The 25318-nt window shown below is 36.4% G+C and overlaps 1 protein-coding gene across 2 annotated transcripts in view; it reads left to right on the top strand.

Annotated features, from left to right (window-relative positions):
- The window catches only part of RERG (RAS like estrogen regulated growth inhibitor), a 135001-nt gene extending 110156 nt beyond the window's left edge, over positions 1-24845 (top strand). The window contains exons 3-5 of one of the 2 annotated variants that reach the window (XM_025283315.3): positions 8042-8098; positions 17792-17865; positions 19612-24845. In XM_025283315.3, the coding sequence (XP_025139100.1) occupies positions 8042-8098; positions 17792-17865; positions 19612-20019 (539 nt within the window). In that variant the 3' untranslated portion in view covers positions 20020-24845. The remainder of the gene's footprint in view (positions 1-8041; positions 8099-17791; positions 17866-19611) is intronic. The other variant, XM_025283316.3, reaches the window with a different exon arrangement.
- Positions 24846-25318: the final 473 nt, after the last annotated feature.

Genomic DNA, 25318 nt, shown 5'->3' with positions numbered 1-25318 from the left:
CAACCTGCTTTTGTAAATAAGCTCATTTTTATTTCTCTGAAGCTTATGACCACTGAAGGTTTGGTGTTAGGGGTGATGGTAATAAGAGGTCTAGGACAGTGGTTCCCTCTGGCCCAAAAGAAGGGACCTGATGGGTCTCGAGGTTGACCAATCAGATTTTCAATAGGCATCAGAACTAGGCATTGAACCTGAGAAGTGATGCCTTATAGTCAATGGAAGTTCCACCGTAAAGAAGATTTTTGCAAATAATAAAAGCACACTAGAGTACTGACTTGAGTACAGTAGTAATATGGGGGTCAAATAGTTTATCCAGATTTTAATTGTTTCCTCATTCATCTGTTTAAATATTTATTGAGCACATATTATGTATCAGACAGTATTCCAGCCCCAGGAGACAAAGGGGAACAAGGCTTAATCTCTGACCTCAGATTATTCACAATTTGTAAGACATACAGGAATATAAGTGAATATTTTGCATGGCAGTTGTGCACATTCTATAAGAGAGAAGAAACAAATGACAATTTCGTATCACCATGGGCAGTGATTATGGCTTGGGAAAGTCAAGGAAAACTTGAAAGAGGAAGTGATATTTCACTAGTTACTATAAATAGAAATGCTCTAGTGAGCAGTAACTATCTATGAGTTCATTGATTTCTAAATACATATTTCAATATCCTTTTCTTTGATTTAGTTCCATTCTGGGTTACCTACATAATATGCTTACTAGGTTTTAGCTTCTTTGGGCAGGGTGAAAAATGTTAAAAAAGGACCAGCCTGAAATCATTTATGTGCTGTGCTGAGTTACTCAGTCATGTCTGACTCTTTTGTGGCCCCATGGACTGTAGCCCACCAGGCTCCTCTGTGGGGATTCTCCAGGCCAGAATACTGCAGTGGGTTGCCATGCCCTTTTCCAGGTGATCTTCCCAACCCAGGGATCAAACCCAAGTCTCCCACATTTCAGGCAGATTCTTTACCATCAGACCCACCAGGGAAGCCCAAGAAAACTGGACTGGGTAGCCTATCCCTTCTCCAGGGGATCTTCGCAACCCAGGAATCAAACTGGGGTATCCTGCATTGTTGGAGCATTCTTTATAAGCTGAGCTACCAGGGAAGCCCTGAAATCATTTACAGAACACTCAAAATAAGTGAGGATCTCTGCATTGTATGTAAAATTGTAATAAATAGGTGGCAAAGGGGGTGACAGAGGATGAGATGATTGGATGGCATCACTGACTCAATGGACATGAATTTCAGCAAACTCCAGGAGACAGTGAAGGACAGGGAAGCCTGGCATGCTGCAGTCCATGCTACAAAGAGTCGGACCCAACTGAGTGACTGAACAACAAAAACAACCACCAACCACATTCAGATGAAGCGAAATATACCATGAAGATGATTACATTGTCTGTGTGTTAGAATGAAAAGAGTGGGTCACTGCTTCATACGGAAGTGATAAAAGAAGCCCAGGAATGTTCAGAAGCATGTGTCTAGAAACTCATTTTTTTCTAGAGACATTTCAAGCCTTTATTTTCACCACAGTTTTGATCCCTTTTTTGTCACAAAAGCAGTGTTAGGTAACTAAAGAATGTATTTTCTTCAAAATGGAACCTATGTATAAAATACATACACCTTTCTCCCAGAAATTTTTCAAATTAAGAGTTTAGTAACAGAAGAGGAGGACGCCAATAAGAGTTTCCAGTGGCAAATTCCTCATCTGTATTAAAAAAAAAAAAGAAGCAGCATCATCCACTGAATGAATGAGGGTGATACACTGAAAGAATGTGGTTCCTGGTGTCAGACAGGAGTTGGTACATATTTCAGGAAGGAATGTAACTAATCTGAGCTTCAGTTTCTTCTGTGAAGTACACACATACCTATATATAGGTGTATCTATATGCATAGTCACATCCTATACTATATGTGTCCCATGCTGTAGAGCAATGAAGAGTAAAGATAGACATGTAAAGATATAGCACAGCACCAACCTGAGAGCACACACTCAATAAATAAAACTTGATAACAATATGGAAAAAAACTACACTATTTTTTGACTATCTTCCCATTATAATCTTTATGATATTGTTTAGATTGATGTTGTGCTTAGTAGAGTGAGAAAACAATTCCCAAGTGGTATTGAATTCTTTCATCCTTTTCCATTATTTTTCAAATACTTTACTTATTGTGATATCTTCCCTATATATCATAAAATTCAAGCTGAAAGCAATTTAGTATTGATTTTTGCCACCCATTTAATCTTGGTAATCACCATTTCTTCTCATTTTTGCTGGCCAAGTGGTTACATTGTATGTAGTGTGATGAAGTGCAGAGGAGGAGGAAGAAGAAAAGAGATATTCTACATTCTATGCATTACAATATTGAGACGTTTCAAATTTAGGATACTGTGTAAGTTTATTATAATGTCTTTTCATGGTTTTTAATCTTTTTTATATTCATTTAAACACTGAAAAAATTGGTTGCAAAAAAATTAAAAAAAATCATTCAGATAACAAGTGGCAAATATACTTACAACCCAGAATGGACTTTGATTGTGCTAATATTGCCCATATTTCCTTTCTTTTCCTATAACAAAATTTTTAGTTTTTCACAGAATGATTAAAATTCTTTGTGAAGTAATTGTCCTAAATTTAGTAGACGCTTGTAGAAAGTCATTTAAAATTATTTAAAAGTTACCTGGTTTTACAATTTGGAAGTAAATATATTTTGTAATGAAAGTCCTGCAGGTTACAAACAAAAACCACATACATCACTTAACACATATTATTCATAATAAGTTTTCATTATGATGTGAATAGACAAGATAATAAGCACCATCTTAGCATACATATGACGTCAAGAATTTTCACTCAGTGTGTTACCAGGATCAATGGCAAGTTCAAAAGTTATCCAAAATGGCAGGTGAAAATTAGTATTCGTTGAAGTACTCTCAACTGAAGCAAAATTCTTTTCCTATCCTAAAAATTCTGACCTAGCCATTTAAAACACTTTTCAGCTGAATTCTTTTCTTCAATCAATTGCTCAAAATCCTATAAGCACATGGTAACTTTCCTATAATAAATGCTTATTCTTATATGCTGCTGAGCTTTGAAATATATTTGTTACATGGCAATTGCTAATTGATACAGAAAGGAAAGCTTTCATACAGGAGGTTATATTTGGGTTAGATTTTGAAGGATGATTAGGATTTCACTAGTTGGATAAAGACTTTCAAAGCAGCAGTAACAATGTGATTAGAAGCATTAAGAGATGAATTTGTATGTTAGTTTAGTACAGTCAGTCTCCTGAGGTGATGTAAGGAGTGCTATGAAAAGTGACTGAAATTCATGTTGCAGAGGAGATGAGAGTGAGGATCCACAAACTACAGGGTGATGCTCTTATCCTTATATTATTTATGAGAAAGCCAGAGTTTGGAGAGGACAAGTAATTGGCAACTGCTTTAACTGAGAACACATTCAATACACATCCATAAAGAGATAAAAGTTCCTTTCAGACAAAAAGACTATATTTTTAATAATAAGAATACGTCCTTAAGAGAATATAGAAATGACAATGATCACAAATATTTAGGGAGTTGAGTACACCTAAGTGTCTTATGAAACAATTGTATCAGATACCTTATTAATTAGGCTATTTCATGATTGTATAAGTGAAAAATAATGATATAACAGGACTTTTTTTTAAGAATATGAGCTAAAAAAGTAACCTTTGAAAGTTCTTTCTGAATGTCTTTTAAGGATATCTCTTAACTATTTTTAGAGTGGAAGAATATCATGGGTGTTAGTTTTCATTTACTTTGAAAAGTTCATTTCTTTTTAAAAGCTAGTCTACTGTGCAGATTATATCTGGTCACTTTTCATTTAAAAATATTATTCTAATCCTTAAAGCTGATACTTCTAATGTCTGCTTCTTTGTGATAATGACATCAGGAATTATTTTGAATAACTGGCCCAGCCTTGTTAACCTTTAGAAATAGTTCGACTATTTTAATGTAGAAATTTTACCTGCTAACTCTTGCTTTTAAACAGAATTTTTATCCTATTTATTTATTACCTTGATGTCACTTTTAATAATTTTAATAAATTTCTTTGGATCAAATTCTACTTAGTGAATTTTCCATTTCACTGAAAACTAGCTTTCATTGATAATTATGAAATTTAGTGCCAGGAATACCAAAAATAAACCACATGTAAAGAAGAATTACTCAAGTAGGTTATAATTTAGGCAAAATGAGGAAAATGTTACTCTCTAAATTAGAGATATTTTACTTATTTAACAGAAAGTTATGGGTTTTCAAGGCAATGGGGAGAAAATAAGATATTTTATAATACAGAGACTTACTTGTAACTAATCAAATATGTCAAACCTTAAAACTTAGGAAAAAACAAAACCATATGTCAGACTCTTAGTGGAAGTAATTATTATCAATACCACCATTTTACATCAAAAGAAGACCTTTGCTCGGGATTGTTGGGATGGAAACCACAGAATATTTAAAAGATAATTAGATCAATTTTACAGTTTTAATAAACTTTAAGAAATGTAATTTGTATAAGCATCATAAAATAGACATTTCAGCTTGTATATTTACATGACATTTTAGGAAAACATTATAGCATGATTCTGCTATAAATTCTCTTGGGTTAATTTTTCTGCTTATTCTCTCGATGACTGGTTATTACTTAACTATTAAGAGGAGTGAATGGTGGATTGATACATCTTTTTTCTTCTATTCAGCAAGTATTAGTATATTTAAGTCTACATGTGCCAGACACTAGAAAATAGTGATGAACAAAGCAGATCCCATGCCTTCATGAAATATACATTCTAAAGAAGGAATCAAGTAAAATGATAACAATAATGATAATAACAAAGAAGCATTTTAGTTGTTTTAATTATTAGTAGTAGTGGTGAGGGTGGTGATGTTGATGGTAGATTTATGGAAGGGGAAGGCATGACTGAAGGAAATAATCTAATCAGCTTTGCTTGCTCTTGTTCATTCTACTTTAGCCATACTGGCTTGCTTAATGTTCCTTGAGCATATCAAGTGCATATTCCTGTTTTAGGACCTTTGCAATGGCTGTTCCCTCTTTTTGAAATACTATTCCCCCCACATATATTCCCTCATCTCTTTCTTCTATCAGCTTCTCAGCAAGAATTACCCTGGTTACCCAATCTTAAATAGCAACTCTCACACCTTCATCTCCCAATGTGGAATCCCTCTTACTTTACTCTCCCCCTTTCATCCCTTAGCACTCACCACCTCTAACAGACTATATAATTTATTTATTTATTTTTAATCTGTCTCCTAGTAGAATATAAGCTTGGTATGTTCAAAAATCTTTGTCTCAGTTGTTTACTGGATTATTTGTTGTTGTTGTTCGATCCCTAAGTCATGTCCAGCTTCTTGGGACCACCCCACCTTGGACTGCAGCACACCAGGCTCCTCAGTCCTTCACTATCTCATGGAGTTTGCTCAGATTCATAGCCATTGAGTCGGTGATGCTATCTAACAATCTCGTCCTCTGCTGCCCTCTTCTCCTTTTGCCTCCTGTGTGTCAAATGCCTATCACATGTGATGCAGGCTTCCCAGGTGGCTCAGTGGAAAGAATCCACCTGGCAATTCAGGAGACCCAGGAGATGCGAGTTCAATCCCTGGGTCAAGAAGACTCCCTAGAGAAGGAAATGGCAAACCACTCCAGTATTCTTGCCTGAAAAATTCCATGGACAGAGGAGCCTGGTGGGCTACAGTCCATTGGGTTGCAAAGAGTCAGACACAACTAACTAAGAACACACACAATATGAAAAATATATTTATAGAACCAGAAACTAAAATCATTCAAGAGCCATAGCACTTTAGAATTGTTCTGCCTCTACCACTCTGCAGCTTCTAGAAGTATTTCCACAACTACACAGATTCTTAACTAAGATCTAGACATTTAAAAGTGATTTAGTTCTATTCAGTATACTAGGTTTTGAAAGGTAGTGGCATGTCTAAAATATTTTAGAAAGATTTCTTTGAAAAATTATTAAAGTTTAAATGGTCTAGGAACCAGGGTACTTCAAACTTCAGTTGTATGAGAAATTTTGTTAATTTTAATAGCTCATGGCTTAAAGATGCCAGATAAATGAATTTTGCTAGGTCACAAACTTTCAAGCTAAAACTCCATATTACAACAAAAATGTGAAATGCTTTGAATACTGCAGGCAGTTATGTTTACTAACACTGACAACTGAAAAGCAGAAAAATTCTGTCTAGAGCTTTCTACTTCTTGCATGCAAAAAAAAATTTTAAATGACTCAGTCTCAAGAGAGTGAATGGTGACAGACTCTGCAAATTGAAGATAAAACCACAAGTACATGCACTGTGGGAAGTACCACAGGGTCAGTGGCCTTGCTACTTTTGGCACTGCAAATATTTTGGCTCAAATCCAGCCTCACACTCTGTAATTAGAAAGAACATTGCAGCTTTCGGTCTACAGCCAAGCCACGTATCCTTGTGGTCTGTCTCATGAAGTTTTCATTGCTATTTGCACTGCAATCTGTCATATAGACCACCTTGGCAGGGAGTATATATCTCTGTTGATCTTAACAGAGGCAGTAGGAAGAGGAAAGACTGACAGTGCCTTTCAGTTAAATAGTCTTATTTCTCCAAGGAGTATCTTTAGAATACTACATACAGGGCATTTCAGTAAAAATAAATAATGTAATTTCAGTAAACACTGATTCTTTAGTTAGGGTCAATGAGATCCCAGGAAGACCATGAGGGTATTCAAAGGGCTAGTGAGCCTGCTGAAATTATATACTAGACTGTGTGTATATACATTTCTCCAGGGAAAGAATCCAAAGCTTTCGTTCTAAAGTATCAGTGATGCTCTCCTCCAAAAGAACTTTTTTTGTAGATTAAAAACCATTGTTTTCAACTATAATACAAGTCTAAGAAAATGTCCAGCATTTGTCCCATCAGTTTTTTAAGAATAATAGAATCCACCTCTCTCAGCCTCACTCTGTCTGACTCATCTTCTAGTTAAGTATTAGCCAGATGGCCTCAGCCTTAAAATCAGTATTAGACAATGGAGAAATTACAGGTTTTGGAAATAGCCTTTTTGGAGTCACCTCCTGGCTCAGCCACTAACTGGCTAGATGAGCTTAGTTAAATGAGTTAAGCTCTCAGAGCCTCGGTTTCCTTATCTGAAAAATGGGGTCAATCCTAGTGCCTGCCTCACAGGGATAAAGTACTGGTCGAGGAAATCATGGAAGTGAGGTGCTTAGCATAAGTCCAGATCCTGATTCTTTCTATAACTACCTCATCAGCTTTACTTTTGATGGGCTTTAATGATTCACTAATAAAATCCTTAATTTTGAGTATTTTTATAGTACAAATGGGGCTTCCCTGGTGACTCAGTGGTAAAGAATCTGCCTGCAATGCAGGAGATCCAGGTTCAATCCCTGGGTCAGGAAGATCCCCTGGAGGAAGGCATGGCAACCCAATCTAATACTGTTGCCTAGAGAATCCCATGGACAGAGGAGCCTGGCATGGGACAGTCCATAGGGTCGCATAAAGAGTCAGATATGACTGAAGCGATTAAGCAGAAGCAGTAGCATGATACAAATATCTTTTCATTACAGTAAAAATAATCACATTTTAAGACCTGTATCAATCATTATCACTATTCAAACTTTAGACACCAGTATTGTGATGCTTTATGGTTGAATTCATTGTTTTGCTAAAAATTGAGTATGTGTGCATTTTCACACTGTGATATTTTCAGCTCCAGGATTAAAGGAAAAAAATCTAAGCTGTTCATTAAGGTACAACAAACCATTAAAACATTATACCAATTTTTAGGCCACAATATGAAATTTTAAAATATTTGAATAAACATAAATAGATATATTGAGTTTATTTGCCAAAGAACCATAAAACACATATAGTTTTATGGGCTATTCCTCTTTCTGGAAGAGGGTTAAAAGCTATGAAGAAAATTAACAAATTTGATTGAAATGTTGTTCTTTTTTCCCACAGCTCTTGTAGTGAGATTTTTGACCAAACGGTTCATCTGGGAATATGATCCCACCCTCGGTAGGTCAAATTTTGTTTCATCCTCCTCTCCAATCAAAGTTTTGACCTGAAAGAAAGACTGACATTTTCTGTTGCAACATTTTTAAGCATCTTGCAGCTGTTTGAGAAGTGCTTTATCAAATCACGCAAAGAGCCCTGTAAGAAGATGGATGTGTGTTGTATGCTGTCTGTGCTTAGAACTCTGCAGGATTTTAATGCATAGATGAAGAAATCAGGTCAAACCTGAGACAAGAAGGATATGGGTACAAAGTGATGCTCTTCCATCAGGAATGTAGCATCATTCTAGTGGGAGAAAGAGGATGCAATGGGTGTGGCTAATTGGGTATGGGAGAGAAGGGCATGGGGAGAAGAGAATAATAGTAATATAAAGCTTGTGAATGCTCATTTTGGGAAAATGTATAAATAAACTATGTTTTTCCCCCCTCTTTTCTCCAATGAATCCGATTTAAGCCTATTTAAAATATAAAAAAGAAGCAAAAGTTGATATCTGTAGATCTTTAAAGTAGCAATAATATTGATGGATGAAGTATTCATCAACTGTATTTTTTGTAGTCAGAGCAGAGTCCTTATTGGTAAGCTATTTAGTTCTCATCTTCAAAATAACACTGAAAATCCATGGGTTTCAAATTGAGCTTAAGTTTGACTCTGAATTAAGCCTTTGAGTTTTTGTTTGTTATGATTTGGGACCCTAGTTGGTTTTGTAAAGGTCGACATCGTTGAAATCCAGAGGAAGAAGGCAATGCATACATCATTTTATTACCAAGCACAGTGTCCCAGACCAAGCTGGCCTTACTCAGAACGATGAAATGGGTAAAGATGATTCCCAGTTTCTTTTCTGTTTTTGTGTTTGTTACTACAGGTTTACACCATCCAGCTTAAAAGGGGGCTTTCTTTGCCCTTGTGAGCTCCTCTCATTGCTCTCACTCATTCATCCCACAAATATGTATTAAATGCCTCCTATGAGTTAAATGATTCTAGATGCTGAGGATAAACCAATAGGCAGAAGGGGAAAGCATGGGCTTTGTTAAACTTACAGTTTAGTGAAGAGAGAAGAGTCAGTAAACAAATATATGTCAAATAGTGATAAGCGCCATGAAGGGAAACTGAACAGGAAAGGGGATAGAGAGTGATCTTATATTTTATCTAACTTCTTAACTTTTTAATCTATAGAATTGATTGTAGTGAGAAGTACAAGGTAAAGATGCAACATTTTTCCCAAAGAGTTGACCAACTGTCCTCCTATGACTTACTAAATTATCTCCACCTTTCCCCACTACTTTCAATGCTGCCTTTTAAAAATACATGGAATCATGTACACAAGGATACAATTCTAGATTTGCTTTTCACACCAATGCCAGTACCACACTCTTTTGATAACTGTATGTTCCTTAGGACATGTTGATACTCAGTAGAGAAAGCCTTTCTTCTTTACTTTTTAACAGAATTATCTTCACTCCTATCTCTAGTTTATTCTTCCAGGTCAATTTTTAAAACTATATCATAGCATGAAATAATTTTGATTGGAATTGCATTAAAATTATACATTCCTTTGAGAAGATTCACAGCTTTATGATATCCATTCTTTTAATCTAAGAGAATAGCATGTCTCTACATTTATTAGTCTTCTCTGGTTTTGCTTTTAAATAAAACATTTTTCAACATCAATAATTTTTGACATGGTTTTAGTATAGACACAATTTAATCTTAAGATGATATATTTGTATCTAAAACATTGAACTTGGTTTGAAAAAAAATCATTATCTATTGTTTACCCCATCTATGTAAATGCTTACTCTCCTCTTATAATTTTATTACTTATATAAGCTTTATAAAGATTATAGCCCCTGAGAACCTTAATGATTTATGGGAGTTTAATAGAAAAATACTAATTTTATTTATTGATGTCAGTACAACTCAACAAAAGATGAAGCTTCTAAAAGATGATCTTAAAAATTTTTGAATGCTGTCTGAGATTTGTTTCGGTAACTAATGTTGCTTTTTAATTAGTCTTAGGTCAACCATTTTCCCTTTGGTTTTATTCCTTCCGAAAAACAAATGCTATTAATAGAAATCTCCTGCACCAGTTATTTGTACCATGGGCTTCCTTCACTATGAATAATGAAACTTTATTGAGTGACCTTGTACTGTTCTGCTCCACAAGAATTGCAGCTGCTAGGCAACAAGGGGGCTCATCTGACTTCAGGCGTATCAGATAGATGACTCACTCGCAGGTGAGGCTTTCATTCAGTCACCCTGGAAACTGGATGTGTGTGTGTGTGTGTGTGTGAACACTCATATACAAGAAGTCACTAATGTTCTAGCCTAGAGGAGTTCCAGTCCATTTGATTCAAGATGAACCAAGCATTTCCTGGGCAAGCGTGCATGTGTGCTAATTCGCATCTGTCATGTCCTACTCTTTTCGACGCTATGGACTGTAGCCTGCCAGGTTCCTCTGTTCATGGGATTTCCCAGGGAAGACTACTGGAGTGGGTTGCCATGCTCTCCTCCAGAGGATCTTACGGACCAAGGGATCAAACCTGAGTCTCTTGTATCTCCTGCATAGGCAGGCAGGTCCTCTACCATTAGTGCCACCTGGGAAGCCCTTCCTGGGCATAACTTCATAGTATTAGAGAGTTTCAAGACCACCACCCAAAAGGAAAGCTACCTTTGAAAGCAAAGTAGCTTATTTGTTAAAAAAAAAAAAAACACAAAAAACCATTTTGAATTCTGAATCCAGAGCCGTCCTCAAAAACATAGTGCTGTTTTTCAACCTGTAACAGAATTTTTGCTCCATAAGAAGCTGAAGACTGTGAATGTCCTTCAGCATATTAACAGCCCTGGAATATCTATTGCTCTGAGATAATTCTGTAAAGAAATTGTTTGCTAGTATAAGCACAAGTGATTTTCAAACTTTTAGATTTTTTTTTTTTAAGGAGAGGAACTCTCATAAGAATTCCAGTTACAGGGGTCAGAGGGTGAGGGAGAATTAAAAATTCTAGTGGCACTTCCATTTTCGTATACGAAGGAACTATTGTTAACATCCACGTGTTTTGAAGGATATAAACTAAGAAAAAAATCAGTCCTCGACATTGGACAATGTTATTTTTCCTTAAATTTTTCTCATTTCACCATGGACCAGTAAAATCTTTGTCAGAGGTCAGAAGTGGTCTGTGAATTGCATTTAAAAACTACCCATTCTCAGGTGGTGCTAAAGAATCCGCCTGCCAATACAGGAGACACAAGAGACTCCGATTTGATCCCTACATTGGGAAGATCCCCTGGAGAAGGAAATGTCAACTCACTCCAGTATTCTAACCTGGGAAATCCCATGGATAGAGGAGAAGAGTCAGACATGACTGAGCACATACACACACACACACACACACACACACACAGACATGCAGACACACAGACACACAGACACACATACACATACACACACACACACACACAGACATGCAGACACACAGACACACAGACACACATACACTGAAGCCTATAGAATTTGGGACTGGACCATCTAACCAAGAAAACTCCCTGCATGATGGAAGTGGCAGCAGTTTTCTGGGTGAGGAACAGCTTCCGTGTCCTGTTTAGATTCCAAAAGAGCTGAGTCTCTACCTCCCAGTCATATTACCTTCAGAAAATGCTGATCGTGGTAGAGAATACAAAGACTTAGATCATGTACAGTTGTGGAGTGTTTGTGTGCTTGTGTGTGTGTGCACACCTATGTGTGTTGGGGGCAGTTGGAGAGAGAGAGAGAGGGAAACTATCACTACTTAGGAGGCATTGTACTCTGTTTGAATGGATTAAGGCTCAGACACAAATGAGAGTGGGAAGTGGGAGACATATTGGACCCACTGGTGCTCTGATTTTGTGACTGGTTCTCCCTACCTGAACTACAGTTCCATGATTGATTGGAAAAACTCATACTAAGAAAGAGACACACTCAGAACAAATTGTCTCAACTGGATACTAAAGCAGAGGTGCTTAGCCAACTCGCAGAACTGGTTAATATTGGCACAGCAAGGAACTTGGAGATCGTCACTTGGCAAATAATAAAACAAGTCCAATGAAGTCAGTTTATCCAAGATTACGTGGCTATTTTGTGGTTAGATCAGCAATAGAACTCCAGTTAGTACAATTCCCACTCTAGCACAAATCATTACTGTTGTTGCACTAGACAAATGTCCATATTAATATGTTGAAATTTGCAAAAGAGCTAAAATTAGTAAAAGGATTAATGGTATGAAACATTCTTCTGAACATCAATTTCTTTTAGCATGCAAAATATACTTCAGCTTATAAAATTATATGGAATGCAGGTTTTCAATCATGTATCTCTCATATACAGTGAACTTGAGATATATATTTAATATGCCTAATTCCATCTTGGACTTCCCTGGTGGCTCAGTCAGTAAAGAATCCACCCGCAATGCAGGAGACTGTCTGCAAAGCAGGAGACCCAGATTCAATCCCTGTGCCAGGAAGATTCCCTGGAGGAGAAAATGGCAACCTACTCCTGTATTCTTGCCTGGAGAATCCCATGGAGAGAGGAGCTTGGCAGGCTACAGTCCAGGGGTCACAAAAAATCGATTACTACCACCGCCAGCACCACAATTCCATCTGGAAACTAATGTTGATGTTGTTGTTCAGTCACCAAGTTGTGTCCGACTCTGCAACCCCATGGACTGCATCACACCAGTCTTTCCTGTCTCTCACCATCTCCTGGAGTTTGCCCAAGTTCATGTCCATTGAATCAGTGATGCCAATGATCTTACAGTATCCAATATTTGGTTCGTTTTGAAGTATCTCTTAAACAATCATCCCCTTACCCTTCAAGAAAAAAAGACTAAAATGATCATTTTTTTGTGAGTATGAACGAAAAGTATTTCCATTCTCCATTTTTTCTTAACTTCCTTAACAAAAACTTACACATTTTTTCTTACTTCCAGAATAGTAGAGTTTCATTCCATTCTAACAGTACTTAGTGCATTTTTTAGAATTATCTTCAGAAAAGCTAGCACACTGATGTACATTTTGCCTCTGTAAGCAATATTTCCACCATTTTACATGTAGCCATGAGTTCCTAATGAGAGAGAGAGAAGGGACTTAAAGAAAATATTCTTCCAATGGCGTGAAACCAGCGTTCAGCTTAGATGAAATCATTGCTGCCTCCCGCTGATGTCTGTGGCCGACATTCCCTCATTTCCTGCCTTTCATCGTTTCATTTCAGTTAACAAACAGCCAAAGAATCACACAACTTCATACCGTTTTCTTTATATTTTATTTCCCCCCTACTGTGGCCTTCTGTGGTTGAAATACATATCCTATTTAGCATGGAGGCAACTGAGAAAAATGTCCCTGTCTGTCAGACAACTTGTGGTGCAAAGAGATGGACTAAAGCCCAGAACTCTGTTTTACAGGCTCCAGGGCTGATGCCAGTCCTTTAAAAGGGAAAGCAGCACAAAGGTCACGGCAGAACAGTGGAGAGAGAAACAGAAAGGGCCTGGATCCTGGCATGTGCACTGCCCTCTGGGCTTCTCCTCTTCAGAATGGTGCCCAGAAGATGAAAAGGAAATAATTGAGAGAACGCTTAGAAATGAGTAGTGGCTGTCAGTGGTATTTTAGAGAATTCAATTATACAAAACAATAATCTCCCATTTAACATAACATAGGGGAGTGGAATGATTTAGAATTGAGAATCACACATACCCTTTAAGGATTACATATTACAGGAGAATGATGATAATATAAAATACACTTATTAAAATATATTGAACATAATCTCATTTTCATTTTTTTTTAATTGACGAATAGTCACTTACAAAATTATATTAGTTTCAGGTATACAACATAGTGATTTGATATTTTATAGATTACACACTATATAAAGTTATTATAAAATATTGGTTATATTCTCTGTGCTGTACAGTTCTTTACAATAGCCAAAATAAAGAAGCAACCTAAATGTCCACTGACAGATGAATGGATAAAGAAGAGGTGAGATATATACATGTACACATGCAGGCAATGGAATAGTGCTCAGCCATGAAAAAAGAATTGAATCTTGCCATTTGCCGCAACATTGATAGACCTGCTTAGTGAAATAAGTTAGATAGAGACAAATACTATATCTTATCACTTATATATGGAGTCTAAAAAAAAATAAAACAAACATAACCTCATTTTAAACTTTCATTTTTCAGAAAATACATCTGCAGTGTGTCGTGCCTTTGTGAATGATGACCACATAAGACTGATGGCTAGGTTACACTGCTTAGCTAAGCTTCCTTTCTGTGATTTGTATTTTGAGTAGGAGATTAGATTTACAGCAAAGTAACACAAACCTGTGGTCAAGAAAGAACTATAAGATAGTTCATGAGTTGAAAAAATGAAAGAAACATGAGATATATAATGATAATAGGTAGGTAGATAGATTATAGGAAAAAATAAAAGCAATGGCTTACCGGTTACCCCTTTAGGAAAGAAATTTCTAGGTTTATTTAGTTGGTTGATTGGTTAGTAACGAGTACTTCAGGGGCAAATAATTGAGTTAATACTTAAGTCAATCATGCTGCTCTATTCCCAGCACCATGTCATGTGTATGTGAAGGCTTTCTATTTCTTCACTTTATTTTTCCTGCATCCCCTATTCTGACACCATTGCCTTCCTCTGTTCCCAAAGGCATATAATCTAATACAGTTGATACTTAGCACAGTGGTTCAAAGTCTACATTCCCAAAGCCAGTCTTCTGAGCTCCAGTCTTAACTGTACCATTTACCACTTAACATCTGTGTGACCTTTGGCAACTTATTAAATATTGCTGTGCCTCAGTTTCTTCACATAAAATAGATCTGATAGTATTACATACTTCATGAAATATTTGTAAGGAATAAATAAGTTAACATGAGTAAGGCATTTAGAACAATTTGTGTTCAAAGGGTAAGCAGTATGTGTTAGTTATTACATATTTTTTGAAAAAAATTCTATATATGCACATATTTTAAATTTGTATACATTTTATCATGCTATAGATCTACCTGTAGAGGTAGTCATGTGATTTTTTTTTTTAGTTCTTTAATGTGTTAATTGCACTGATAGTTATAAACACTTTGTATTCCTGAAATAAACTCTACTATTTTATAATGTATTTTTCTTATTATACTGTTGGATTCAACTGGATATTACTTTTTTAGAATTTTTGAATCTATGTTCAAAAATAAAATGAACCTACATTTTTTTTTTCTCTTCTCTTCTTATTACTTTTCTAACATTTCTTGTTGGAATTCATAGTGGGTAGCTATCCCTTTCTTTTTCCTCTAGAACAACTTGTTTAATATTTAATAGAAATCTATAAAGCCAATTGGTAGTCATTTTTTCTCATAAGATATCTACAGTAAGCGTTTATATTTCACAGACTATTGACCTAGTTAAGTGTCTTATTTCTCATTGTACCAATCTGTGCATTTTTTCCTCAAAGAATTAATCAGGCTTTGAAATTTGTTTGGTATACCGTTCATAACGTTATTTTATTTCTATTTCACCAGAATGTGTAATTACTTCCTATTTTTATGCTCATTTTTGTTTGATTGCACCTTCTCTCTTAATTTACCAGTTAGTTTTCTCTGATCTTTACCTCTCCCCCCACCTACTTCTTTTAAATTTTTAAAGTGCCATGCTTTGCTTTTGCTAACCTTATCTAATTTTTTCTACTATTTTCTCTTTTACTTTTATCATATCTTCTTGGATTTGCTTTGTTTTCCTCTTCTAATTGTTGAGTTGAATAATTTGTTCACTTTTTTCTGTTCTAAATACTTTTTTATTATAACCATCATTTGGAATAATATAAGTACATTAACTCCCTCAAACCTGCCTCTGGTCTCTTCCCTCATCTCCACCCTGATATTTTGGTGTTATCTAGAATTGTGGTTCTGAATTGCTTCTTGTATAGTTTTATCACTTTGCTTGACTCCATTAGGACCTTGAATTCTGTTTTGCTGATAAGTCCAGTGTCAATCTGAGTCACATGCTTTTGTAGGTGATGGACTTTTTTTTCCTCTAGATCTTTTAAAATTTCCCTCTTTGTCATTAATATCTTTACATTTTGTCATAATAGGTTGAAATTGGGGCTTTTCCCCTTGTGTGTCCAGTCAGTCCTTTTTTAAAACTTTTATTTATTGAAGTATAGTCAGTTTTCAATGTTGTGTTAATTTCTGCTGTCTGGCAAAGTGATTCAGTTATACATATGTAAGCATTCTTTTTTATGTTCTTTTCCCATTATGTAAACCATAATGGGAAATTATGGGAAAACCATAATGGGAAATTATTCACAGAATATTGACTATAGTTCCCTGTGCTATACAGTAGAGCCCTGTTGCTTATCTATTCTATCCTAATAGTCCTTTTAATGTGAAGTCGTTCAAGGGCTCTAGTCCTGGGAAATTCTCAATGACTACAGCCTCAGCTTCAACTATTTTCCACTCTTCTGTGTATTTTATTCTCTCTTTGAGGCTCATTTTATAGGAGAAAATAACATGTCTATTTCTATTATCCACACCTCATATTTTGCTTTCATATTTTCCTTCTTTTTATCACTTACTAGTACTTTCTGGGAGAATGTTTCACCCTGAACTTCATCACCTCAGTCAATCATGTGTTGAGTGCTTTATGTCATTTGTTTCATCTTCATGTAGAGCAACACCATTTTAATGCCTGGTTTTCATTTCATGTCAGAACCCTTAGAGCCACCTAGTGGTTGTATTCTTCCTGACTTCTCCTGACCCCAGCAGAGCTTGATTACTCTGATATTATCTTGAAGTGAAAGTGTTAGTCTCAGTCGTGCCAGACTCTTTGCAACCTCTAGAGACTCAAATAGCCCTCCAGGCTTCTCTGTCCATGGAATTCTCCAGGCAAGAATACTGGAGTGTGGAGCCCTTCCCTTCTCCAGTTCCCATCTCCAAACCAGGGATGGAACACAGATTCGATTGCAGGCAATCTGTCCTGCATTGCAGGCAGATTCTTCACTATCTGAGCCACCAGCCTCCAACTGGTACTAAGCAGCCTCTTCTATCTCAGCTTTGTTCTCTCTCTCCCTCGGTCCTCTACTGTGGGTGACTGTTCCTTACCAACCCCTGAACACCCAGGTCCAACCACCTTCTACCACCCCAAAGGTTCCTCCTAGCTTTCTACAGTCATTTTTTAAATGAATAGCGATCTGCCTTCCTCTAATGTTTAATACATTCCTAGAATGGAGGTCTAGATGGAAATGAGCAGCTCCTGTCTGTCTGCTATCGTGTCAGGAACAGGAATTAACATGATTCCATAAACTGTATTTTTAGGAGTCTCAAGGTAGAATGCCATTGTGGGAATCACTTTCTCTTTTTAGGATGTGGAAGTCTCATTTTAGAGAGAAAAGAGTGTTAGAAAGCTTGCCTCACAGGAGAATAAAATAATAGAAAAAGGGAATCTCCCACGCTATATCCTGAGCATCTGTGGATCCCATATTAGAATGTGTTACTACCAAGAACTTAAGAGTATAAAAATGGCACCTTATTCCACCCCTTAGGCTGCACGTTTTTTTTTTAATGCTTTGGAAACAGGTATACATTAGAGACTAATTTATAATTTCAAGGATCAAATCTAATTATGCATTTATTTACCATTTTACCTTCGTTTTGCTCATTCCCTCAGAATCAACCTACCGACACCAAGCAACCATTGATGATGAAGTTGTCACCATGGAGATACTAGATACTGCTGGGCAGGTGAAAAAGGAATTCAGCTCTAATATTTCTGGATAAATAAAAATGAGATGTGCATAATATGAATAGAATTAAGACACTTTTCTATAGTTAACTAATGATGCCTAAAGACTTATCTAGTTATGCTTTATATTAGTTTATTTGCAATAGCTTATATATATGTCCTTATATAAATTACTCAGTGCTCCAAGGGTTTTGAAAATACCCTAACATTCATATTCTATCATCCAAAGTAGAATTGCTCACCTCTATTATGGGGAGATCACAAGATATTAATATTAGGTTTTCATGGTTAAATGTGTTTTGAAATACTCTGATCAAGTTAAATATATATCTTTACTGGAGAAGTTCTCAGCACCTTTATTATGCTTATATATAAGTTGAATCTTAAAGAAATCCACAATATTTATATTCTCGACTTATATAACCTTAGAATCTTTTTTCAGAATACTTTAAGAATCTTTTCTGTAATATTCTTTCTAAACCTCATCACATCAGATTAAAAATTTGAGCCACATCATTGAACGCTAACAACTTATTTTAAAATGAAACTAACATACATTTGCTTTGCAGCCAGTCAGTTCTGAAATTATAAACAGTTTATAGGAAGGCTTGATTCCCACGAATACAAAGAAGTAAGTGAAAGTTGCTCAGTTGTGTCCGATTCTTTGCAACTCCATGGACTATACAGTTCATGGAATTCTCCAGGCCAGAATACCAGAGAGGGTAGCCTTTCCTTTCTCCAGGGGTTCTTCCCAACTCAGGGATTGAACCCAGGTCTCCCGCATTGTGGGCGGATTCTTTACCAGCTGAGCCACAGGGAAGTCCTCCCAGGAATAGGGGTGACCACTAAGAATGAGAGTTAGGAAGCTGAAGGATATCATGGTGCTTTTCAGTTACTACTTGATAAAACTATTTAATCCAAGAAATATATCTGCAGCTAGTTATACAGTTTTCCTTCTCATCACTACCTGCTCCCTATATATGCTCTCACCTTCCAGTACTGATTCTAAAGAGAGAGACAGCAGGAAAAAACATGCCTAGAGAAGTCATCTGAGCCTATAATGGCAATGGCAATACATTTTCAAATCACACCTGCTTAAGAACGCTTTCAAATGCTGCCTTCCTAAGAAGGAGGGATCATCCCTTTTGAGAATCACTGCAATTGAGTTTCTATCATTATTGAGACTGCATAATATATCAAAGCTGCTGAGATAGAAAATGAAGCCCAAATCCCTTAGCTTTTACTTTGACTCTATACAATTTTTCACTTTTTTTTTAATTTGGTGGCTAATTGTCTCTAATCTGAAGAAACAATTAAAAAACAAAACAAAATCAAAACTGCTTCACTAAGCCATGCCTCTAATTCTGATCTCAGAGAATGGGGTAAGGTCTACTTGTTTGTTACCTATTGGCCAATTGTTTAATTGTAATGAAAAATCTCAGAGGCAGTGTGCTCAACTAGGAGGATAATTTCTTTATAGTCCTTGCAATTACACATTTAATGATGTGGCAAGAAAAAGTTAGAAGCACAAAGTTAGGTTCCGTGCAGTTAGAAAATGTTTAGTACCCTAAGTTATGCTTCTGTTCCAAACTGAGAGGGTCAGCTTGTTCAGGCAGTCTACCAAGAATTTCAAACACTGCTGAATGTAAGGAATGGTGGTTAAAGGATCACTGTTAGAAATTGTAGCATCTATACACTGCAATTACTTCCAGGTCTCCCGACTGCTGTTTTTTCCCTGCCAACAGGAAGACACCATTCAGAGGGAAGGACACATGCGATGGGGGGAAGGCTTTGTGCTGGTCTATGACATCACTGACAGAGGAAGTTTTGAGGAAGTGCTGCCACTTAAGAACATCCTGGATGAGATCAAAAAGCCCAAGAACGTGACTCTCATCTTGGTTGGAAACAAAGCTGACTTGGACCACTCCAGACAGGTCAGTACAGAAGAAGGGGAGAAGCTGGCCACAGAACTGGCATGTGCTTTTTATGAGTGTTCTGCCTGCACTGGAGAAGGGAACATCACCGAGATATTCTACGAGCTGTGTCGAGAGGTACGTCGCCGGAGGATGGTCCAGGGCAAGACGAGGCGACGCAGCTCCACCACGCACGTCAAGCAAGCCATTAATAAGATGCTCACCAAAATCAGCAGTTAGGCAACTTCATCCTTGGGAAGACCCTGCTCAGGTGGGTTTGGGTAATTGGAAACATTTTCTTGCCCTTTTTCTTCCTCCAAAGAAAAGAAGATACTATATTCCTTGTTCTGACTCTGGGAAAAGTTTGGGCTTCCCACTGGTCCCAGCCTTCCGCATGTTGGGACGTTGCAGAGTGTTTTAATGCAATTTCAGTGTTGACAATCTCTCTTTTGCCTGCTTGAATAAAACATGCTCTATTGCAGTTTGAACATGTAATCACCAGATTCTAAAATGGCTGGGTTCGTATTAAGCTATTTTTAGGCATCTTCACCTTGCTTCCATAGGTTGAAGTCTTTTCAAAAGCATTTTAAATTCTATTCCTTGTCAAAACCTACAAATGATCATCCTAAAAATCTAAGATAACAGAAAATACAGGGCTTCCCAGGTGGCGCTAGTGGTAAAGAACCTGCCTGCCAATGCAAGAGACACGTTGGTTCTATCCCTGGATCAGGAAGATCCCCTAGAGGAGGGCATGGCAACCCTCCAATATTCTTGCCTAATAGAATCCCATGGGCAGAGGAGCCGGGTGGGCTACAGTCCATAGGGTCACAAAGAGTCGGATACGATTGAAGCGACTTAGCATGCATGCACGCAATAGAAAACACAATGAAAACACAGTAAGAGTAGCTGAGACATTTTACTGAAGAATAGAGCCTTAGTTTCTATTTGAAGTGAGGCTTTTCTGAATGATCTTAAACCATCTAGTTTTTCTTTAACCTTTGTTCTGTTCTTAAATTCAAACATGCACTCACGAAGTTTTCCATTATCACAGAGAGTTTCATTTCAACTTGAGTTGACTGTCTCCTTGATCTGTTTATTGATCATTGCATCCTAATTATTCTCCTGTGATTCCAACAAGACTTAACTATAACAGAGACAGCAGGAGCCCTCATTTCAAATCTGCCAGGCCATTTCTCATCAAGCCCAGGGTGAAATAAAGACAAAAGGAATTTTTTCACCAAACCCTGACTTTATTGAATGCTAATAGAGGATTTAGAATTGGAAGTTTATTCATTTACATTTCTTTCTATGTTTATCATCTTAGCAGAAAGACAACATTCAAATAAACAGGGGAATTAAAAATGAAGCTTAACTACTCTTCTGTTGAGGAGCCCAGGTTCTGTGCCAGGCACAGTAAGAAGAATTAGCCTCTGATTCATTTAAACTGGCTACATGGCTTCTAATATATTGGATAAATTAATTCACTTAGAATTCAGAAAAGAGTGAGTGGTTAGAGTTCACTATGCCTGAATAAATGTGTATAAAACAGATTCTTATATTGTGAAACAGTCTATAACTGATAAAGCTTTATGATTCTTTTTTCCCCTATTATGCCCCCATATATTAAGATTTGGGCACTTTATTTTAGAAGAAAATATATATCTTTTACATATGTGTGTATTTATAAATGCATAGATATATGTATAAAACTTTGTAAGAGTTGGAGGCTTTAATTCACCAATGCATTTGGACAACTCGGTGTAATTGACTATTTTATGTGAATATAATAAAAAGCGTAATTTTCACATTCTGTCACATTCAGGCAGTCTTTCTTGTGGTAACATGAGAAGTTTGCCATTTTAGGAGAGATTTTGGAAGACTATTGGATTGCAGAGTTGATGACTTATTGAATGTGATGCAAAGAAATAAGCACCTGTTCATAATAATAGCTACTATTTTTAGAGTCCTTACCTGCTATTGTAGGCCCTTCATGTCTTATCTCATCATATTCTCACAATACCCCTATGCAGGAGATAGTATTATGGTCACAGTTGTAAGGATGAAGATACTGAGCCAAAAGGGAAAACAAGTTTGCACAGCTATTTAGTGGGTAAAGCCAGGATTTGAACTCAGAGAGGCAAAGTCAGACTGTAAGCCTATACTGTGATCCACCATACTGTCTTAGTAGACTTATTCTTGAGTCATCGGTATGAAGAAACAGAAAGGAGAAAATTTAGGGAAGACTTGTTTTATTCATGGAGCTTCCCTGGTGGCTCAGTGGTAAATAATCCACCTGCCAATGCAAGAGAGAGGGTTCCATTCCTGGGTCAGGAAATCTGCTGGAGAAGGAAATGGCAACCCACTCCAGTATACTTGCCTGAGAAATCCCATGGAGAGAGGAGCCTGGCAGGCTACAGTCCATGGGATCACAAAAGAGTCAGACACAACTTAACAACTAAACAACAACAACAACTGTTTCAGTTATGCTTTCATTGTTCATGAACAAATATTTACAGATAAACTGGGCATGTAACTTGACACATTAGTCCATCTGATGGTTTCTGAGCTGAACCTTGAAGAATACAGTTAACCTTTGAACAGTGGAGGGGGTTAGGGGTGCCAACTCTTCACACAGTTAAAAACCCATGTGTAACTTTTGACTTCTCCAGAACATAACTACTAATAGCCTACTGTTGACCGGAAGCCTTACCAATAATATAAACTGTCGACTGACACATATTTTGTATGCTTTATGTCTTATATATTGTATTCTTACATAAATTAAGCTAGAGAAAATGTTATTAAGAAAATCATAAGGAAGAGAAACCATAGTTACAACACGGAGTCACAAAGAGTCAGACACGACTGAGCAACTGAACACATATACATGCACTGTGTTTATCAGTACTATAAGTTTATGTCATCTGTTCATAAAATGCATCATCTATCAGTACATATAGAAATATAGTCTTATGTGTTACGAAGCACTGTAGATGTTATATGTATTATATTTGATGTCAACAATGGAAAAATCTGTGACAAAGAAATTAATATTTATTTCATGCATTGATAATGAAGAAGCAGCAATATGATTCCTTTATAGTAGCCTAGTGTAATCAATATGATTGCTTCATGTTGGCCTAGCCTATACACAATGAATGACTCCATTATAAAATTTGTATGGTATACAGTATTACAGTCAAATTCATAACACAGTATTGGAAAATTTACATTTTTCAAAAACCTCTTACCCATGACAATAAACTGATACATAGTTTCCTTAATTTTGGAAGAGTGGTATACTGTACTGTAATATGATTCTTTTAAAACAAAGTTATAAATGGCAAGAAAACTAACACATTATTAATTTTATAGTAAATATCACTCACCTTATACCTATATGATCTCCATATCTACATATTTTAGTGTATTCATGACATATCTTTTTTCTTAATTATTTCTATATTTCTAGGCTATGTCTTTTATCTGCAAGTTTTTTCAAATTGTCACAAACCTCCAAAAAGCTTTCCAATGTATCTGTTAAAAAAAAAAAAATCCACACATATGTGGACCCTTGCAGTTTAACCCTATGTTGTGCAAGGGTCACCTGTACATACAAGTTATCTAGGAAAGAAAGATGGTAAAAGTATCTAATCAAAAGGAATAGCACGGAACCAAAATATGGAGACATGAAAGGTAATGGTAATGTAGTAATTACGAGTTTAGAGAGCCACATATATCATTCTTCAAGAGGGAAAAAGGAAGGTGAGGAGAGAGAAGGGATTATGAGAAAGAAAAAAAGATAAGGGATTCAGAAGTAAAGAAAACATGTCACATCTATTCATAAAACTACAGGTTTAGATAACTACATGTTAAAGGACCAAGTAGGTAACTTAGCTGTGATTCATTTTCAGTAATGTCCATTTAGACAGGGCAGGGAAAATGAAAGCAGAGAAAATTTGTTTTTAAAATGGCATCTTCTAGAAATACAATCTCTTTCATTCTCTCGTGCTATACTTGGGGATGAAACTCAGCCAGTGCCCATTAAGAATATGCTGCTAAGGAGGCCTACTGTATGTAATATCTCGATGCTCTCTTAGGTCAAACACTAACGAAGTGAACTTTACAGTCCCTATACCAGCGTCTTCCTTAGCCAGATGTATACATATCCAGACCTGTTAAAACATAGAACTACTGGCAGAAGTCCCAACTGGTAATTACAGAAGAACTTGAGATTGCACAAATATAAATTAGTTATTCCTCTCATGCCTCAGGCTTCTCCACAAAAGATTATAAACACATTGGTTCTTTTACACAGTATTTTCATGACAGAAACCTGTGTGTTCTTGAACAATAATGATGGGTTGTTATTACCACACTACCACTACCGATATTTGCTTTCTTGTAATTGTTTTTCTTTCAACAGTCAAAAGACTTTTTTCCGTATATTGTGTTTGTACTCATATGCCTCACAGCACTGAGAGAAGGCAGGATCTTTCTTTTAAGTAATACGTGTGGTACATAAACATAGATAAATACAACATCTTGCATTCTAAGTGTGGTAACAATCAAGCTTTCTTATTAAAACAGCCTCTGTCCACTTTGAGGATAAGAAAAGTAGTCAGTTCATTTGGCCAAATGTAATCAAAGTAAAGTTGAATTAAGGGTAAAGTTGTTGAGCTAATCACTTATTGGGAGAGTCTGAGAAGAAAAAGGACAAATAATTTTTTTTTCTCCATAGGTTTGGCATGTTACATTTAGTGAAATCTGTATTCCCATATATATGGGTCTGTTTGAAGACTGTTCTGTTTCATTGGTCTGTTTGTTCATTCTCTAGAACCATGGTATGTTAAAATTGTAGCCCAGTAATATGTAATAATTACTCCTATTATAACATGATTTTTTTTTTCAGAGAACATTTTCTCTTTATTTTCATGTAAAATTTTGTGTTCACCCTGAATTATGTACAATAAGAGTGGTAAGCTTGCTTCTTTGTGACTGGAGTAGTGATACGCCCGGAGGTGATCAAAATTAAGAATAAATTTTTTTATTTGGGCATTACTGTACTCTGGGACTATGTAACTATTTGGTCTAAAAATAGAATCAGAATGAAGATTTTCTGTTTGTGCTTAGAAGGTAGTGTCTATTTTTACCAAGCCTTACTAAGATATAATTGACAAAACATTGTGCAAGTTTAAGGTATACAACCTGATGATTTAATGCATGTGTGTATTGCGACCACAATAATATTTCTTATCATGTTTATCACCTCACATAATTACCTTTTCCTTTTTTTAATTTAAATTTATTTATTTTAATTGGAGGCTAATTACTTTACAATATTGTATTGGTTCTGCCACACATCAACATGAATCCGCCACGGGCATACACGTGTTCCCCATCCTGAACCCCCCTCCCCCCTCCCTCCCCGTACCAGCCCTCCGGGTCATCCCAGTGCACCAGCCCCAAGCATCCTGTATCGATACCTTTTCTTTTTTGTGGTGAGACTACTTAAGGTTTACTATCTCAGCAACTGTCA

The sequence above is a fragment of the Bubalus bubalis genome, chromosome 4, assembly GCF_019923935.1.
Source record: "Bubalus bubalis isolate 160015118507 breed Murrah chromosome 4, NDDB_SH_1, whole genome shotgun sequence".
Classification (NCBI taxonomy): domain Eukaryota; kingdom Metazoa; phylum Chordata; class Mammalia; order Artiodactyla; family Bovidae; genus Bubalus; species Bubalus bubalis.
The sequence above is the reverse complement of the archived record's forward strand: the minus strand, read 5'-3'. Positions and strand labels throughout refer to the sequence as shown.